We start from the raw sequence: 20,939 nt of genomic DNA, 5'->3' as shown, positions 1-20,939 counted from the left end.
TATACCGTCTCTGTTTTACAGTGCAGTTAGCAGCTCATTCAAAGAACAGCAGCCGGAAATGTCAATTGAGAAAACAATAGGATTCAGAAGGTCCTTACCCTCTGAGCAGAGGGCGAGGTCCGCTGCCATATAACAGAGAAGGCAATTATTGTTATTGCCATTTTATGCCATTGTTATTGTTTCTAAAGCACTGTCGCTGCGTATGTTATATGTCACACTAGAGGCCGCAATGCCAGCATGCTGTCTCAAATCACACACTGGAGAGGCATGAGAAAGTTTTGTTTATGTGTGAAATGCAAAGGAGGCATAAAAAGCAGATGTCATAGCTACTATTTCCCTTTTTAAAAAAAAAAAAAAAAAAAACCCCATATATATATATATATATATATATATATATATATATATATATATATATATATATATATATATATATAATTTTGTGGCTTTTTGCCTTTATTTGTACATATGCATTGGGAATGTGCATTCTCCTGATTTAGAAATTCACATTTAATAATATTGGGGCTGGAAAAAAAAACAGGCAACAACCACACTGAGACACAAAATTATAATTAATTAAAAACACAGAAATGCCTCGAAGAGACACAATTAACACAGAGACAAAAAAAACACAAATTACCTTAACGAGACAGAAAAAGACAAAACAATCACATTGAGAAAAAACTGTACCTCAGAGAGACATAATATTGCCTAAAAAAGACACAAAATTGCCTTAAAGAGGCACAAAATGACTAAAAAAGACTCATATTACCTTAAGGATACAGAAGCAGACAACATAGAGACACAAAACAATAAGGGACACCCACAAATGTCTAAAAGAGACACATTTTAGAGCAAATTGTCTAAAAAAAATAGTCCCAGAGCAGAGTGTCCACTCTGGCTCTATCCCTTTTATAGCTTGGGGATACTGATACTTTTCCATGCACGCGCATTTGAACCATACAGTTCCTCTGAACTGCAAAATTCACAGCTAGTAATATTGGGGCTAACAAAAAAAAACAAAAAAAAACACAGAGACATAAAATTATTTTTCACACACACACAAATGCCTACAAGAGACACAATAAACACAAAGAGACAGAAAAAAACACAAACTGCCTTAATGGGACAGAAAAAGACAACAAAGACACACAAAGAGAGAAAAAAAAACCAAATCACCTTTATGAGACAGAAAAAGACACAAAGACACACAAAACAAGCACAATGATACACAAATATACATCTAAGAGACAGGCAACGGCCACAAAATAACCACACAGAGACAAAAACATACCTCAGAGAGACATAAAATTGGCACAAATGACCAAAAAAGACACATATTACCTTAAGAAGACAGAAACAGACAACACAGAGACACAAAACAAGAAGGGACACCCTCAAATGCCCAATAGAGACACACATTTTAGTGCAAATTGTCTAAAAAAACAGTCCCAGAGCAGAGGGTCCACTCTGGCTCTGTCCCTTTTATAGCTTGGGGATACTGATACTTTTCCATGCACGCACACATGCGTCGGGAGCGCGCATGCTTCCACGGCACCGTACATTTCTTCTGAATTGCAAATTTGATCCCCCCAGAAGCTACGCAGAATGTGTAGCAACCGGGCGCAACGCAGTCTCTGAATCCGCTTCCGGCGTGCCGACGACACCGATGCTTGTGCCCACAGACTGATCACAGGGCTTTTACCCGAACAGCACTGAATGGTAGCAGCTGAGAGACGGGGTGCGGAGCGAGGGTTGCCAAACCCGGAGGATTTCTCACGGCTCACGGACGAGAATGCTCTTCTCTATGTATCCGCATAAACGGATGACAACCTCCAAACAATCCTGTACTGAAAACTTTCAGTTCTACATCTGACGCGAGGCTGTTATTGAGATTTTTTTTTCTCTTTAGAGCAGACATCATGCAGGTGCAAACTGTGGGCTACTGAAATGACTTGCTCGGCGCTGACGCGTTTCATTGTGCCATGCCAACCCCGCATTGTCAGATGCCATTTTACTCTGCGTTATCTGGAATTCCAACATACTGGGCCTGTTGTGTAATTAGAAGTTCGTGAGGCAAAACAAAGCTGGTGCAATGAGAAGCTACGCTGCCCGAGACATTGTGCGCAATTTGTGCTGAAGCTTATGGGTCCTGCTGCGTACTCAAGCTCCCGGCTTCCACTTGGAGAGGTGTGCTGCTGGGCTACAGCGCACTGGCTGTCGGCTTCACATCTGGACCGCCTGGCTACTGTCATCTGCGGCCTGTTCGGACCGTGCACTCCCTGAACTTGCATGTTTAAGGGGAACTGAGTGAGATTTGCCTCGGATGGTGTCGTGTTAGGGTGAATATTTTTTTGGGGCTGGGACTTGTTCAAAAAAAAAAAAAAAGCTGGACTACTCAAGGAAAAAAAATCCAGCTATGGATTTTGCGTAGCGAAGTCACGCATTTTTTAAAGGCAACGCTAGGGTGACATTGCAGTCTTCTCACCACATCGGTTATTTCGTCGTCCGACAAAAAAATAAAAAAAAGAGTGAAAGTGGAGTATTGTCCGTCATACGTATCAACGCAGTGGGATTTCTACGTCTGGTCGGCGTTCCCCCCCACCCTTCCCGCGGTGACGGTTATGGGTCGGAAGCGGTGTGTCGGTGCAGATTGTTCCAAGATGGCGGCCGGGTGCTGCGGGGTGAAGAAGCAGAAACTGTCGGGATCGCCCGGGTCGGGGGGTCCCGGCGGGGTGGGGGCGGGAAGCGGGGTGGCAGGAACCGGACATTGTGGCTCGGAGTTGGGGATTGGCTCCTCCGCGACCGTTGCAGCAGCGGCGAACGTGAGCAGAGCCAACGGCCTGGGGGGACCCGGGGGTAACGTTAGCGGCAGCGGTAGTAGTAGTGGCGGCAGCGGCGGCACGAACGCTCTGTCCCCAGCCCCGGCCGGTTACACTTCATCCGGCCTCTCCCCGAATCTCAGCTCGGGACCTGGTTCGGGAAGTGGAGGCAGGAAAATGGTCGTCTCAGCGGAGATGTGCTGCTTCTGTTTTGACGTGCTTTATTGCCATCTGTACGGATACCAACCTCCGAGAACACCCAGGTTTACAAATGATCCCTAGTGAGTATTTTTTTCCCTTGTCTTTTGTTGTTTTGCTGCATGCCAAAGCTCAATGGTGTATCCTCTCAAACTATAGTCTCTTGCGGCACACTTGATGCCTTTCGCTTTGCTTTCACCTCCACTTTTAAAGGCGCAAACTGTCACATCGAAACTACATTTTCCTGAAATTAAATTAAACACTAAAACCTCGCTATCACAGCTTAATTTAGCCAAGTTGGGATCGTTGGGCCTAGTCGAAAAACACTGTCGGCACCGACCCGCAGCTGTACTAACCTAACATTTCAATGAATGGTATTACATTATGTTAAAATGCTATTTAACCTATAAATGAATGTGGATTTATCGTCGCTAGTTGGCGAGAAAAAAACATTTCGGGATACTGTTTATCCAAAAAAAAAAACAGGCTAACGATAAGCCTGTTCGCTAATGTTAGCTAAAGCTCAACGAAAGGGTGGAACGAGTAATAAAACATCGCTTATTTTTTCGGTTTAACAATGCCAGTTTTCTTAGTTACAACAGAGCACCAAAACGGCAAAAAATACACAACATTTAAGGTCAACAGGAGCAGTTTTAATCTTTAATGCTGCCCTCAATAAACTCTGGGGTTGCCACACACAGGCTTAGCTTTTTTAGCTACGAGCTACATTAGCTTAGCAACGAAGAGCAAATGAGCTTGTGGTGATTAATTTAACTATAAATGTTTAAAAAGTCTTTTAAGTGTCGCGTTTAAATGACCCTATATATTATTCCCTCGCTTTGCAGAAAGTTGTCTCTGGTAATTCATTGTTTAATTGAGGGACACTGATGTTAATCGAGATTAGCATCAGCCAACAAAGAAAATGTGGTTCCGGCTAAGCAGTCCCTTATGAGCAAAAATTAACGAACAAACAGTGTTGACAGTTTTTAAAAAAACACAACAACTAACGAATACAGTGTTTAGTAATTTGAAGTATTCGTTGATATTGCATGTGTCATGTCAAAATTAATCATAAGGTGAATAAATGTATGTTTTATGCTTGTAACCGCACTCCTGCGCCCTCCACTGAAACATTTTGACCCCACCTTATGAGCCTTGTAATGTGATAGCATGTGACTTTATGGGCATATTACTTAAACTGTGCGGCTCTAAATGCTTTCTTTAGTGTTGCAATGACTTTATACTCAAACTGTGAGTTTAGCTGAAATGGGCAATTATACTTTTGAGTGACTTATTGACAAGGATCCACTTAAAATGTATAAAATAAGTTAAATGAATTGCTTTATTGTGTTTTTATATGTCTTTTGACTGTCATGTGACAAAATACAGTGTAAAGTCGAAGTGCATACCGTTACAATGTCAGAGACATTTCAAATGCATATGATGTGTTGTGAGTAGTGTGTATTTATGTAAACAGTTTCAACACTGTTTGCACTCTGTTCCACTTATCTTCTTACTCAGCACATTCACATCAACATCTTCTTTCTTTTGCATGTATACAGTGCTGTGCAAAAGTCTCAGGCTGCCTTAAACTTACCAGACGTTATTTTAGTAAGGTTATAATGAATATTTCTCGGTATTCCCTTTACTTCAATACAAGCAGAACATACAGGAAATATATATATAGAATTACATTTTCAGAATAAATTAACTTGAGTAGGCTAAAGCTGCAAGTATTTAGTGTAACCTCCCTTTCCACTTAGTATGTGTTGAACTCTCTTGGGCAGACAATATGAGATTTACAATACTAATCCTCTGGTGTACTTACACCAGGTTGCATTCAAGAAATGTCCAAAGCTCAGTATTGATTGTTTGGGCCACCTTTTGTTGTGGTCGTACAATTACATGTTTCACACTAAATTTTGACTTAAATCTGAAGAAGTAATTTTGTTCTGACTTGGTTTTTTGTTGATGTTTTAATGCATTGTGTGTGTTCTGTGTATTCTTTGTTTGTATCGTAATAAAGAGACTGAGAAATAAATATATATCTTACAACTTTGCTATAACAACAAATCTATGGTGGCTTAAGACTTTTGCACAGTACTATACTTGATTGTATTGAATTATGAGTCTGTTGAAATGCTTTTGGGTTTGTTGACCTTTGAAAGAAAATCCAAAATGTTGGACCCTTTAATTATACAAGGGAATCCTCAAAATATATCACACTTAGCCAGAGTTTATCTCAATATCACCCCAGCTAACTCCAGGCAAGAGTCTTCACGCATTCAAATATGAGAACCATTCAAAACTGACAGTGGTGTGACAAACACAGAACAATCGACACGTCCCAGACAGAGTGGCTACAGCTCACTGTACCACACCTTTACTGTTTTTGTTCTTAGTTTCTGTGAATTCATTTCTGGCATTCCTGATTCTTACATGGCAGCAGTTATAAATTAATGCGCTTGTCCACGCTCAAATATGTGAGCCACCACATTATATTTTCCCAATCCTTTTTGGGAGTTGTCTCCCAGTGTCTGTGTCATGAAAAATCACTTAAGACCTTCACTTCAAGTGCCAGTGGCCATGCTCAGCATTTAACCCTGATAAACATTAACTGATGTCACATGTGCAATCTGTAAAACACTGAATTAGGAATGGATATAGTTTGAAGAAAAATTGTGTTTGCTGCTGACTTTCTGAATGATACAATGCTAGTTTTATTATTAGGAATGTCATGTGGTGGTAGCAACATAATGTTGATGAAAACAAAACATGTCAGCTGAACAACAGACCAGACTGTATTTGCTGCTATGTGCAACCGAGAAATTTCAATTTTTATTTGCATTCTCACCCACAAGTTTAAGTTATGTGTCATTTTATTATGTCAAATATTTATAAAAAAAGCTTAAAAAGTCACTAAGCTCTACACGTGAACTTAAGTCTGCCAGGTGGACGTAGAGATGGCACTTAACCTTCAGCACATGGAACGAAGGTCTAAAGCCAACCAGCCAGTCATGACCAGGAATGTCGTCGGCTAATGCCCACCAATGTGTAAACTCCCACTAGTTTGAGAAACTTATAATTATGGTCTGTGGTGTCCTCAGTATGTCCTTCACTTGGGGGCATTGTCAGATTGAATTATTGAAATGCTCAGAACAACTACAACATTTGACATACACTCAGAGCTCTGCGACGTTAGCCAGTGAGCAATTCAGAGCCTCAGATCATCATTATTTGTTTCATTCTGTGGTCTTTATTAGGAGACATTGGTACTAAAACGTAGAAAGAAGAACCCATGCATCTTGCAAATGTGCCCTTTATGTTAGGTCATAATGGTAAACCCATCGCAGTTGTGAATCCCTTTGAGACAGAGTGTGTTTTTGCTGTCTAGACTGGCTGTCTGGCTTACATGTTGTTGACATTTAGTAAAAACAGCCAGTCGTCTCCTCCAGATGGAGCGCAGTGAGCTGTAACTCAATATATGCTCAAAGCAGGGTTCCCCACACATTCATTTATTTGTGGCGGCCTGCCATGATTAAAACATCCACCACCACATATTGATTTTGTATTTTTGGAGCTGGACCATTCAAAAAAACAACAGAAAACTAGAGGTTTTTTTCCTGTATTTTGTTTGTTTGTTTTGGCATCCTTTAAATGTCAGTGTGTCACTTTGTATCATTCTGTGTTCTCCCTAAATTCTGAGATTTTTGCGGGTCTGTAAAAGCAACTCAACAGGTGCCCTGAGATCTTTCTTGTTTTCCTCAGCAGCAGTTTGTAACTTGCAGGGTGTTAAAAAGATCTGTTGCAAAAAATAGACCCCAAAATGAGCAAAAATTGACAAAAGGTTGCAACTACAAGAAAATTGAATCAAAATCAGCACAAAAAAGTTTAAACCAAAAACACAAAACTAATAACCCAAAAAAAATGTTTTTAAGTGTTAAAAATGCTAAAATTGATAAATATAAATAGCTTTTTGGTGTAACAATTAACCAATTATATAATTCTAATTATTATTTTAAAAAAGCTTTAATTTTTCCCTTTTTTGATAATTTTCTGGTGATTCTCTCTTCTCTCTGGTCATTTTCTTTTCACCTTTTACTGGTTCTTGCTAAGTTGCTTATTATCTTTATTCCTATGTTTTTGAAAGGAATCAAACCAAATTAGCTCATGTTTCAAAGGTTTAAATGCTTGTGAAAGGTGTCTGATCGCAGCTCAAGAAATCTGATGATCCAGGTTTGAAAGGGTGAAAAAAGGGGGAATAGGGACAAGGTAAACAAAACGGAAAATTTGTTGCCCCACACTGCAAAAGTAGCTGCCTCAAGGACTGCCTACCCAGCATACATTTCAAAACATTTCGCCTTATTTTGACGGCAAGAGGACACATGGACTACGCTGGCCAGCGAGTGCTGCTGCAGGTACGTTAGTTTAACTAGTCGTCTATATTAGCGAGCTTACATACGTTTACTTGAATTGTTGTAAAACTACGTTCGTCAGGGTATTATTAATTGAAATAAGTGCAATGTCATGTTTACTAGCATGGATATGAATATCATAAGATACTTTAATTTTTTATCTATTGCAGACAGTTGAAATTTAAGATTAATGTTCAAAAGTAATAACGAGCTAAACATACTATGTTGTGAATACATGTCATTTTATCAATTTTTGCAACAAAGTGGTAAACTCAAGCCATCTTTTCTTTTTTACATAACTTTTGCCCCAGTTGATGCACCCTTTGAAGACAACACTATCACTGGAAGAGGACGGGGAGCATGATCCAGGGAAGGTATAATGAAGCCATGGGACAGTTATCAGGCAAAGGTTTTTTGAGGTGAAACTTCTGTGAGACATCAAAGTCTGCAGCGGTGACCATAAGACAACACTTCGTTTTTTCCATTGGACTATTTGCGCTGTGTGCTGTAGCTGTAGTTTTCTGTTCCTTTTGTAATTTACATTTTTGTCGGAAAACACTGGTAGGTCTACTTTATTGAATTAGAAAATTTGATTTTGTGAAACGGTTGTTTCATATGTGAAGAAGCTAAAAATAAAATTTTAATTTTTTCAAGGAGAAAATGTCTCATGTTTGTTTCTTTTTGTAAGAATTGGACTTTTGCGCTTTTTTTATTTTTAAAGTACAATATTCAGTAGATTTCAAAAAACAAAATGTGTATATGTCAATGTCGAGTCAGTTGGTTCTGGAGTTTAAACTTTCTTCACTAACGAAACAAAGTGCTAATTTTCCTCCCCTTGTCTATTTTCTCTTTACACAGTTTGATTTTCATTAGTGCCACAAGCTGTTTTAGAAGACAAGAAAACACTTGTTTCTGTCAAAGATAATTGGCCATTACCAAACAATTAATCAGTGACACAAGTAACATTGCTCAAGTATGAAAGTCTCATTTCCTGTGTTTTAATCGGTGCTCTCAAAATTGGGCCGGTGCTTATATTACGTGAAAAAATAGTGGGGAGCCCTGCAGCAGTATGTGACTTGGCACCTGAGACCTCCGATGGGCAAGTGACAGTGAATCGGTGAGGCAGATAAACTTTTAGTGAAGATCAAAATGAAATCTGTTGAGCCACCAGACAGAAGCAGTCACTGTCACAGTGAACGTGAAGCGCTTTGACAAGGCTCACAACACAATACACAGTGTGGTTTAGTGAAAGAAAATACACTGAAGCATAAAAGACACATTTGGTTGCAGTGAAGCTTGATAGAAGCAGGAGCAGTTACGCAGCAAGAGTAGGCAGTTTTAATGGTTCAAATGAAAGCGTACTTGTACCATTAGAAATGCAGTAGATGACTGGAAAGGTGTGCTGTGTAGAAAGAGTGTCTGTACTTATTTACATAAGACTGCATGGCAATCCCTGTTATGCATAATTTTGGTTCTGATCCACTGTGTTGCCTGCCAACATTGCCACAATGTTGAGTATTGTTCTCCAAAGTGCTTAATACAATCGACTCAAAATGAGATACCTTTTAAAGGGGCAGTTCACATCAAAATCAACAAAGCATATTTTTTTTAACTTTTATTTCTAATGCTTTTTAGAAATCTGGATTGTTTTGGTGTGAGTTGCCATTGCTTGTAGTGCTCATTATCCGCCTAGATTTTTGTGCCTAGTTGCACAGTGTTGGAGATATCAGTTGCCTTCTCTTCAATATAATGGAACAAGATGGTGCTCAGCCTGAGGTGCCCAAAGTGCCAAAAAATGAATAAAAATTATAAACTCAACACTAATGTCTCTCCCCGGAAATCATGACCGGGTTTCTCAAGATAATCTCCACAACTTGTGAGCGGTTTCGTGAGGGAACTGTTTTCTTTCTACTGAACAAACTGAGTTATTACGCCGAAGGAAAAGTGCATCTACTCATGGACAAGGAGACTGAGCATGTGACTGTGCAGCATGTAAACATTACCCTTTGAAATGTGAGCAAATTGACTTGATTATTTCCAAAACATGGTAAGAAGGCAATGAGCAACACAATAAAAAAATACCAAGAAATTAGTAAAAAGAAAGAAATCACACCAATCTGCTCTGGTTTCAAAGGTTTAAATGCTTGTAAAAGGTGTTTGAGAGCAGCGCAGAAAATGTTCCAGTTTTCAAAGGGTTAATGGCGTCTGCCTCGACTGAACTGTAGCATTAGCCAGCTCAGTGGTGCTCAGAGAGGTCACAGTAGATACACACTTCCTTTGCCCAGTGATATGGTTGGCAGGTGTAATTCAGAAAGAAAAACAGATTCTTCATGAAACTGCTCCCAAAGTCTGTGGATTATCTTGCGTTATGACCCGGTTGGTCACGATTTCTGGGAAAAAAAAACATTGTTGATTTTTTTCAGATTTCTTTTTTTCACACTTTGAGCACCACAAACTGAGCGCCATCGAGTTCCATTATACTGGAGAGAAGACCGACATCTCCACAGCTGATTTCTCCAAAACTCAGCAACTCACACCAGAAGAGTCTAAACTGATAAATAGCGCTACACGGAAGAGTAAAAATGTGTGTTTCTGATTTTGGGGGTGAACTGTCCCTTTAAACTGTTCTGCTGTAGGTTCCTGTTATGCAGTGTTTATGGGATTATTCATCATCTTTAACACATTTTGTTTGTGAAACGGATACAATTTTATATCTGATCGTGTAAGGAATTCTTATCGTGATCAGTTTCACGAGGCTCATTTGTATGCTGATGTTCTTTTCCTGAACTGCTTCTGGCATCGTGAAAGTTGGAAAAAAATACTCATAAAGGGTAGAAATTTAAGTATTAAAAGAATAGATTATCAAGTCATGGGTTGATGGATATAGCCTGCAGTCTTGGATTAAAGCTTATGTATCATTGTGTAGAAAAGTGCCAATTTTACCCAATGCAAATAACGGTTTTGGCATACATAATCAGAAGTAACTACTGTGTGCCATTAAGCAACTTTTATACAATGTAGTAATGAACATCTGGTGTGGAAGTTATTAAAGTCCAACTGCTCTAACATGTGTCTTTTGTTTTTTTTTCCAGCCCGCTGTTTGTCACGTGGAAAATAGGCAGAGACAAGCGGTTGAGGGGTTGTATAGGTACATTTTCTGCCATGAATCTGCACTCAGGACTCAGGGAGTACACCCTTACCAGGTAAGAAACAACACAAAGTTAGTTTCAGTGTTTCAAAACGTCAGACAAAAGAGGTAAATTAAAGTGAACAGGCACATTGGAATTGCACTATAACATCTGAGACTATGTACAAAAAGTAGAGGAAAATACCCTCACAACTGGTATTTATCCTGTGCATGAGTGCAAAAAAATCCATAATTTGTGTTTCTTTGAGTATTTACTTTTTTGTTGTTTCATTCATGCAGATTGCAATAATCATCGATACCAGGTCCCGGAGTTTCAAAATGATATTTAAAAACATATTAATGTCTTTAAGTAGATTTTTCCATAAATGTTTTGTGTTTATTTATTTAGACACATGGATGCTGTTTGCCGTAGATGTGTAAGCATTTTTCTATAACACTCAAACCGCAAGTACAGTGTGCAAGCAACGCAGTATATCGTTAAAACTGGCTTTCGATGAATAAAGAGGCTAAAATCATTCATTTAAGCGACATCCACATGAATCCGTTTCTGTTTTAAAACGCGTAGCTATTGTTACGATGATACCTGCATCAGCAACGCTGCTGAATCTGTTTCAGTTTAATAAAACTGATTGTGTTTCAGTCTGGACAGGCGGAAACAGACCTTTGGAAACTATGATGCAGAAGCCCACATTCGCTTCCTGATTGGGTCTTACAGTCCTGATTGTCAAGCATTATTATATTATATCCATTATTACATTATAGCTTGGCCTCACTTAAAATGTCATTTCATCCTGTGGCTTAACGTTACTCCTTTTTCCATCACCAATGGCAACAATGCTCCCAGTATCACTCTGTCATGACGCAGTATTTGCTTTGTAACATCTCCAATCAGTTTTCTGCTGCCTTGACCGCCTTATACTTATAATTTAATTTTATTAAGAGTTCCTCCTTATCTTCGGTTCAGTCCAAGCAAAGAAATCTCGGGTGTCTCTCTTTCCACCATCTTTGTAGTATGTTCTGTAACTGAGCAAGCAACTGCAGAGGACACAACCGGCTTCCTGTGTACACCAGCACATGCGTGCTCAGTGTTTGTGAAGAGTCAGGTGATGAGTGTTAGCAGGTGTGTTAGCAGGCATCTATCATATAGAAATACATGAAAATGTGCTACCGTTCTAAAATCAAAACGTGTTCATGTGGATGGAGTAGGACGACCTGGCACTCATTGAGAGACACAAATGAAATGTATTGGTTATTTAACTATAATTGTGATGTATACAAAAAATAAATGCTGCTGCTAATCATTGACATATCGACGACATCATGACAAAAGCCTTGCATCTAAAGGCTAAAAATTCTGAAAATTAATGAATATTTATGATTAGGACTGATGTTGGTTAGAAAATAACTCAATGGAAGTAGAAAATAATATTAATGTATATATATAGAATTTCTCTTGTAAAGATTTTTTGGGGCGGCTTTTATTGCCTTTAATTAACAGGACAGTGTGAGTGTGAAAGGGGGAGAGAGATCAGGGGAGACGTGCAGCAAAAGGCCGAGGCCGGATTCGAACCCGCAGCCGCTGCGGCGAGGACACAGCCTCTATCATGGGGCTGAAAGTTTTGAAAGGCGCATTTTGTGCGCAGAGCAATACGAATGCGTGTAATATTTAAGCGGTTTAAAGGTTAAATGTCATAACCCATCACATGATGCATCTAACAAATGACAGAGAGCACATGACTGAGTCACTGAGTGTAAACGGGGTCACGTGTTAATACCTGCTGTGTGCGTTTTTGACCTGAGGGCAGTTGACGGTCAAATGTATGTAAACACACAATGCTCCTTACTGGCACTGTGTACAGACACACATCACAAACAGCAGGGGGTCAGAGTCCACGCTGCGACCTCGCCGGCCTCTTTATCTCCACGTCATCTACAGTCGAGAAAGCTGATCCTTCATGGTGTTATAAAGATGCCCTCAATTTATAAAAGAAAAAGAGTTGCATTTTCAAATTCTACACACATTCGTACTTGACTGTGATAACTCACTACTGACTCATCTCTTCTGATGGTATTTCTTTGTCTTTTCTGCCTGCAGTGCCCTTAAAGACAGCCGCTTCCCCCCTATGACAAGGGATGAGCTGCCTCGCCTCTTCTGCTCAGTGTCTCTGCTCACCAACTTTGAGGACGTCGGTGATTACCTTGACTGGGAGGTAAAAAGACATGGTTGCATTGAGAAATATAGTGCTTCAATGCTCTCTCTTTCTGTTATTAACACACAGCAGCGCCTCCACTTTTTTTTTGCTGCATGCTGTAACCGGTTTGATCAAATGCAAAAACATGGCATCTGTTTGCAAAATGTAGCAGTACTCCATATGGGATTACAGCTTGTTCTTTTCACAGCTTCTCGAGCGATGTATGGGGTTAAACAAAACCTTTTTTTTACTTGTCATGAATGTCTTGAATTCTAGGTGGGTGTTCACGGTATTAGGATAGAGTTTTTCAATGAAAAAGGATCAAAGCGCACCGCCACCTACCTACCAGAGGTTGCAAAGGAGCAAGGTGAGATCATACAGTTCACAGTTCAGACTCGTGCTTTTTTTAAGAAAGATAATGTATGTGTATTTTTTGGGGAATGTGTAAAGAGATTTAACTCTCCTTTTATCAAGGTTGGGACCACATTCAAACCATAGATTCCTTACTACGAAAGGGAGGTTACAAAGCTCCCATCACAAATGACTTCAGGAAGACCATTAAGTTAACCAGGTAAGATTACTCGTTTACAGACATGCCCATGTGTTCATATGTAACTCCTGTACTCGAATCTGCTGCATTTATTCAGATCCATGTCGTCAAACTTTAGACAAAATCCTGAAGTTTTATCTGAATGGCCAGCAAATTGGGAGAACTGAACATAAAGCTAATGTGATTTTTGAAAGAACAAGTGTATTAGGGATGGACAGTAATATCAGCAAGGAATTGGTATCTGCAGATTAACGGCTTTAAAATGAAATGCTAGCAACAGCCCAAAATTAACATTTATTCAGATCAAATGCTAGCAACAGCCCAAAATTAACATTTATTCAAATATGACAGGCTGACAAGATGATGCTTTAACTATGCAACACTAACTAGTTAATATAGACAATATTTCCCCTGGTTTTGACTATTGTCAGGACTTTCTCAGGGCAAGCATGAATTAATAAATAAATGAATTAATCCTTATTTTGAATATGTAAAAATAGAAATAATAAAATAAAAGCAAACAAGCCTTACAGCCAAGTGCAGTGAACAAAAACAAAAAGACGTAAAAGAAGGCCTATACAAAACCTATACATTTATCCTAGTAAACAAATACTCAAGCCACTTAGGCCACGTTTAGACCAGAATGGTATTACTAAAAACGAGTTGTCTTTCAAGTCTTTCCTTTGCATTAAAAAAACAAAAATCTGCAATTCATGAGAGAACTGTTGCCGAGTAAACAGCCCCTCAAACGTAAGTACCACAGCATCATCCAAGACTCTTAAATGGCATTAATTTTACAGTTTTGTTTTAAATTTGTTACATAAGAATAGATATGTCTGGTTTTACATGTAACATAGGTTAAAGTAGTTCTGTTGCCCGATGTATGTGTACAATTTTTCAAATGATTGCATTTTATGTCTGCATCTGCCACCAGGGAGACTAGACATAAAATGTTAATTCCACTGCAGCAAAGACTTTACATTCTCTGCAATTAGTAGGAAAAACATATTTGCAGTTATTAGTAACAGCAGCAGCAATCGTCTAAAATAAGTTAGAAAATATCAGCATATCCAATATTAGCAAAAATTCAAAACCGTGCATCCCTAAATTATAAGTATTTGCTATATCCTCTGCCAGTCACGGTGCTTCAAGGGGAACGCCACTGATTTTGCACATCATAGTCTATTAACAGGTTCTGTTGTGGCTCCAGAGGCAGCCCTATGAAATCTGATAAACTGCGTTGAAATGACGTGAACTTAGCAGACCTCTGTAGCTCAATCTTCATCACTGCTTCAGGAGCCGTGCTTTGACGAGAAAGAATAATGTATGTTTTTCTGGTTGTGCTGCAACAACTCTGATACTTTGTTTTGGAAAAAAAACTGTCCATTGTGAGACCAACATGTGCAATGCTAAATAAATGGAGTAATCGTTAAAGAAAAAATGCATCGAAATATTTGTTTTTCTCACATAGACTTCTTAAATCCATTTTGATGTATCACTGTTAAACAGGGTCACAGTGAAAGTCAGGGATCCTGAACTTGCTTTGTTTTGGGGCCACCTTTGCAAAATGACAGTAAGCCAGGGGCCACAGCAGCCCCATACATGTTTCTACGATTTCAGGATGTTTTTAGGGTTTAAGGATGTTCTAAAATGTTGTGCAATTCTATGATCTCAGGACATTTCAAGAGTTTTGGGAAATTTTTAGAATTATGGGTTGTATCTAGAAGGTATTTGGGGTTTTAGGATGTCACTTGAATTTTAGGACAGTTTAGGTTTTCAGGATGATTCCACTTGTACTTTTTTTTGATGAAGCTCTATTTTGTTGCTGTTTTATTTACTCTCGAATTTTCTGTATATAAACACAGAAAAACAATTCCTAGTTTAAATTACTTGTTATTGTGAGTCAGAAAATGTTTGGGGGCCACCTGCCCCCCTATTGGATGCTTTTCAAACATGCCACGCCTGCTTTACTAACGCATTTTGTCTCATCCCCAGGTACCGTAGCGAGAAGATGACAATGGGTTATGCAGAGTACATCGCCCACCGCCAGCACCATCACTACCAGAATGGCATTGGGCACCCTCTACCACCCTACAACCATTATTCCTGACAGCGAGCCGCATGACCAATCATTGGACCTCTCCGCGGACCTTTTCCCAGGAGAGCCTGCCCCCTCCTGGTCTAGCTATTTCTACTACTGTACCATTTTATGATGATAGTTTCCGTTGCCATGCTGGCCGTCTCCCAGACGTTGACATGGCAACGGGTGGCAACGAAGCATCATTTGATTACGGCAAGAAATCCACGTTTCTTTTTTCTTTGCCTGTGGTTACGTTTTTGCAGCATATGTATACCTATATCTATAACCCCCCTATCCATTAATATTTTTGAAAACTAAACAAATATTAGATTTTATTAATCTTTTCAGCAAACCTAATCAGGTGTTTGATTCTGTGGATGGAAGGAAGTCTCTTATGGTGGATTAGTCTCGCGCTTCTATTGTTTAGGCTTTGCTACAATTTTACATTTACTAAGACTTATTTTTTTCCTTCTTTTCTTTATCTTACTATCAAAACATGTATACCATGTAGCAAGGCAACTGCAGTTCTCAAAGGCTGTGTCGTCTATTCCGATTCCTCTCAAAAAAAAAAAAAATTGACTGTTGAGGTTGCTTGTAAACTCTTGTAGTGTTGTAGTTGGGACTATATATTGGGATCTGTATACTCCAAAGTATAGATAGTAGGATTGTGAAGCCCTTTGCTGGTAGTGTTTATTGTTTGAGCTCACAATCGTGTGTGTATTTCTGTGTGTGGATATAGATATTGGTCTGCCACAAGACGAAAACCAGTAGAGTGAATTTAGAAATTGGATTTTACCTAAAAGATTCCCCCCGCAGAGATTTTTTTTAGGGAAACCTACCCCTGAGTATTTGTGGTGTTTTGTGGTGTACATTTTGAGTTTCGGCATTCAGCCCCTCTCTTTTTTCTTTGTTTTTGAAATTTAAGGTAATTGTGGAGGAAGCCATTTCTGTCTGAGGATAATCAAGTCAGCGCAGGGGATTTGTTAATTCTGTAAAAATTTGATATAAGTGGGTCTGATTTCCCCCCTCACGCGTTGGAGAAGGGGAGCAGGCACAAAAAAAACGTGCATGAACGATGCTTTCTTTTAAATTGACTGTGTCCGTTGAGTTTACTGGCAGGGAGTCACTTGAATGGGACATGCTATAACTACTTAAAGCCATATTTTTATTCCACACTTTGTAAGAGTGGTCTGTCGTTTGGCTTGAAGTGTTTGCATTCTCTGATTTTTCGGGTCGTCAACCTTTCGAATGCAAACTTAACACCAGCCAGCCTCAGGCAAGGCTGCATCACTGAATACCGGCGGTTTCAGTCATTTGTCTCGTACCCGTGTCGTCGTCGTGGAAACATTGTCTTGCCTCTACAGATTATAGATAACCATTGTCACTCGTTCACAAAGTATGATGTACTACAGTTGTCATTTTAGTGAAAACACACCACTTGACGCACAAAGAATCGAATGAACATGTTTGTGTCATTTAGACGTGCATGTCACGGTGCTCTTCAGATTGTGAAGCAGTCGATATAGTTGTTGAAACCGCACCTCCACCGTTCTCCTCTCACGCTCAGTGAGATCCCGTTGATCTCGTGTGTCCGCGGCACAGGAAATGTTTAGATTGGCGGCCTGTTTTGTCAGCTGTCTGGCAGTAGGTTTTAGAGCAAACACAGTTGAATTCGTTAGAGCCGAATCTCTGCATGGAGCCCGGCGGCTTGCAGTTAAGGTCTACAAATAAAAAGGAAAAAAAAAGAAAAACCAGGGCTTTGTAAGGACTTAAGAAGCCATTTCCCATCCAAATATTACTTGTTGTGAGTCACATCCACACACACGTTAGGCTACTTCCAGAATGTTCGAGGATCATTTTGTGATCCGCTCGCTTTGGGTTTTTTTGCTAACTGGAATTTTTGAGAGGTTCTTGTTACTTGACTACCATCTTTCTTCGTAACAGCCTTTACTAACTGACAGGTTATTTTTTCTTTATGCAAAAATGTCAAGGGCTTTTGGCACTCCATCCACAGTAACCCGAAATGACCCAGATTTAAGTTGTGTTGCCTTAAATGAATGATTTAATAAACGGTGGGCCGGTAGCTGATGCTCCGACTGCTCCTCTGTCCCGTGGTTTGCTCTTTTCCACCTCGGCGCCACAGTGTGGACGTTGTTTTTTTCCCTCACTTGAATGCTTTCTTAAGACATACGGGGGCTCCTGTATGCCTGCAGTCTCCTGTTTGCTCACGTCTTACCCAGCTGCTGGTCCTCGAATCCTTTCATTTTTTTTGAAAGCCCCACATCGATACATTCTCTTAAAAAAATTACGTCGGGCACTGTGGCGTTTGTACCGTAAACGTTCGAACCGTGGGAAAGACCGTTTCATGCCTCGTAAAAATGAATGCTCTCGTGAAAACACTACATCAGAGGAGGAGCAGTCAGACATTCGTTTCCTGGTCCATTTAAAACAGCACAACCTGAATTCTTCTGCTGCAAAACCAAATTGACCATGCTCTTTTACATATATGTCTTTGTATACACATGCAATGTCTTTAGTTGCATGTATGTATGAGTATGAGACCTATGGTTTTATCCATTGATATGCTTGATCTATGGCTTAGACACTCTTATTAACCATTAAGAGATTTAAAAGACAAATATGGTGCTATCGGACCTCATATTGGGGTGGTCACAGCTCGTGACTGGTCATGCGGACTCATTGATCATATCATACTTAAAGATGCTACATGTAAGATTTTCTCTGCAGTGTGTCGCTGCGAAAATGAGTCATGGCGGCACATTTTTAACACTGAAGGACTGTCATCGATACAAACAGTAGCCCCGAGAAGAATCTTTTGGGATCAATTCCCTATGGGAAAACCAGACTAATATTCTTTACACATATAATGAAGAAGTCCCTGCAGCAACCATGGGGCTGCAGAATGTACTGTCAATGGCCGTTTTTACCGTTTAACAGCGATATGTTGAGAGAAAATCCTACATGTGTTACCTTTACTATCCTTGATATATGCAGATCTGTTCAACAGGTGTTTTTTTTTTCTTACCAGTGCAAGTCAACACCCCTGCAGGTTTGAAAGGACAAGAAGTCACACGTAGCCTCCCCTCCCCCCTCTTCTCGATTACTCCCTACACTGTGGCCCAACCTCATGGCCTAGTTTGTCAAGGTGTGACGTGTGTCGTTCTGTAGGTAGATAGTGGCAGTAGTAGTGACCGTTGCCTCTCCCGGAAGATCGGATGCTGCTTTTATATTTTTCCGAGCACATCCTCCGTTTTTCCTTTAGCTGCTGAATCGTTCTGAAAGCTTTCGAAGGGTTGCCGAGGCTTTCGCAGCCTCTCTCAAACTATGTCGAAGGTAAGCGTCTCCTCTTGAAGGCGAGGTGTGTAAAATTTAGGGGGATTTAGTGGCGTCTAGGGGCGAATTGCAGATTGCAACCAGCCAAAGTATTCAGAGGTCCCTTCTCCAAAAAAATAAATCATCTGATAAAAACAGCCAAATATGCAGAATAAAGCAGTTTCACATTACAAATCAGCATTCTCACAACACGCTCGCACCTTTTCTCTCCTGAGTTAATGTGCACGCCTCTTTTGATCCAGGAGGTTTAAACCGTGAGACGAATTGTCCCTAGAGGTCGCCTCCGCCATACACGGATCAGCAAAAACAACCGAAAACGCTGTAGTATAACAGGCCAGTAGTTGGCGGTGTAATTTTGTAACAGCACACCATAATAACAACACCACACTCATTCACGAAGTGCAGCCGTGACGTCAGCGTTCACACAGGCTCCGTGCATTACCAGTTTACACCGCGACAGAAGGGGTGGCGTTTTCAAAAGATTACAATGTGGATCCTGGTTTCAAAAGTTTGCGTTTTCAGGCCCCCAAAATGATGATGTCGTGGGAACAACGGGCCCATAAACTGACCAAAAACTGAATAAAGCAGTTTCAGCTTTATGTTTTTCTGGACACACTTCGCCATGTCGCTATGGGGAGCGAGTCCAACGCAAACTAACAGGAGGTTGCCATTTTTCTCCTTTAACTTAAGATTCAGATGTTCAGGAGGTTTTCAACGGAAGTCGAAACACCCACGAAGAATGATTCCTCTTCAAAACAACCAGATTCGGTGATTTAAACCGCTAGAAACACTAAATAAAGCTCATTTTTATGTCAAAAACAGTGTAACTCCGGCGCTGCTCATTGCAGTTGGGCTTCGTAGTGCAGTGGCCGCCGCGAAAACACAAACCGATGTTTGTTTTGACGTTTCTGGGCTTATGTAGAAATATGGCAGTGAACATGGCGATCTCTGTTTATACAAAAGAGAAAACCTATGATATCATATTCCATTTCTGCCCATATATCCCCCTAAATCCTGCACACTGGACCTCAAACAGGACGCGGAGCTAATGTCGTGACACGCAGAGAAAGTAGTCCTGCTTCTGTACTGATTTAACTGTTTAAAGCATTGATACCTCATGGGATACTATGGAACGACGTAGTTTGTTGTAGCAGATTGTTGTTTTGGTTCCATACCAGGGTCAGAGTTCAGCCTCAGCATTCCTTGTGTGGTCATTCTCATATTTCGTGGAATGCTCAAGCTCGTGTTACCTTCGTATGTTTGACTGAACCAAAGATGCCAGCGGCCATGCCCAAATGCTGCTCTTAAGGCCTGGCTTCCTGTCCTTCCAAAAGACACCCCTGCAAATTGACAAAATGTTCTTTATGTCTCTTTTTTTGTGTGTGTGCGATTTCTCAACTGTCTTGACTTATTATTGAGCAACACAATTTATCAATGAATTTTCATTGAGTCTATCTCTGAAGCCGTATAAGGCATCACGGATGGTTTAAAATCGTTGCAAATTGTTGTTACTTGTTTTGTTTATTATTATTATTATTATTATTATTATTACTATTAGTGGTAGTATTAATAGTACTATTATTATTATTATTATTATTATTGCTATAATTTACAAAAATGAAAATCCCATGGTGTGCCTCCTAGCTTTATGGGTTTATAAATGTTTTTTTCCCTAAAGACCAGCAGTTATACTTTGTATAAAAGATGGATTTTTCCTTATTTTTTATGCCATTAAAGATGAAAAAAGCCTGTTTTCGTTACTCTGGACCCAGTAGCTGCACTGGGTATACAATCGCACTGATAGATGAATTTAAAAAAAAAAAAAAGAATAAATGAATCAATAATAATAATGATAATGACAAATGAAATAAGAACTACAATAAACTTGTGTTTGAAGCTTTTATTAAAAAAAGATTTAAAAAGAAAATAAAAAAAGGAAATGACTGTTTTTGTACATCAAAATAAATTCTTTTCAAAAGAATATTTTGGATCTAGTTTCAAAATTATTTTAGTGGTTTTCTATGTTCTGAATTTTTGAGACACTGACTTCTAAGACGTGTCACTGTACAAAATGACTTTTTTCTGTTGCAGTGGCCTGATGGGCTGGGAGGGTTGCCTGGTGTAACTCCTCATACCAATTTTTCTTTCTTTTCCTTTACAATTTTTGAAATTTTTTTTTCTGC

At 39.6% G+C, this 20,939-nt stretch overlaps 1 protein-coding gene across 1 annotated transcript; it reads left to right on the top strand.

Moving 5' to 3' along the window:
- Window positions 1-1,625: 1,625 nt before the first annotated feature.
- Window positions 1,626-20,534, top strand: ammecr1 (AMMECR nuclear protein 1). The gene is made up of 6 exons (XM_042499705.1): window positions 1,626-3,100; window positions 10,525-10,635; window positions 12,676-12,790; window positions 13,049-13,139; window positions 13,247-13,343; window positions 15,318-20,534. Exons 1-6 carry the CDS (start codon window positions 2,622-2,624, stop codon window positions 15,430-15,432), a joined length of 1,008 nt encoding a protein of 335 aa, XP_042355639.1. The 5' UTR covers window positions 1,626-2,621; the 3' UTR covers window positions 15,433-20,534.
- Window positions 20,535-20,939: the final 405 nt, after the last annotated feature.

The sequence above is a fragment of the Plectropomus leopardus genome, chromosome 13 (genome assembly GCF_008729295.1).
Source record: "Plectropomus leopardus isolate mb chromosome 13, YSFRI_Pleo_2.0, whole genome shotgun sequence".
In the NCBI taxonomy this organism is placed as follows: Eukaryota; Metazoa; Chordata; class Actinopteri; order Perciformes; family Serranidae; genus Plectropomus; species Plectropomus leopardus.
This window is presented reverse-complemented; position numbering and strand designations above follow the sequence as displayed.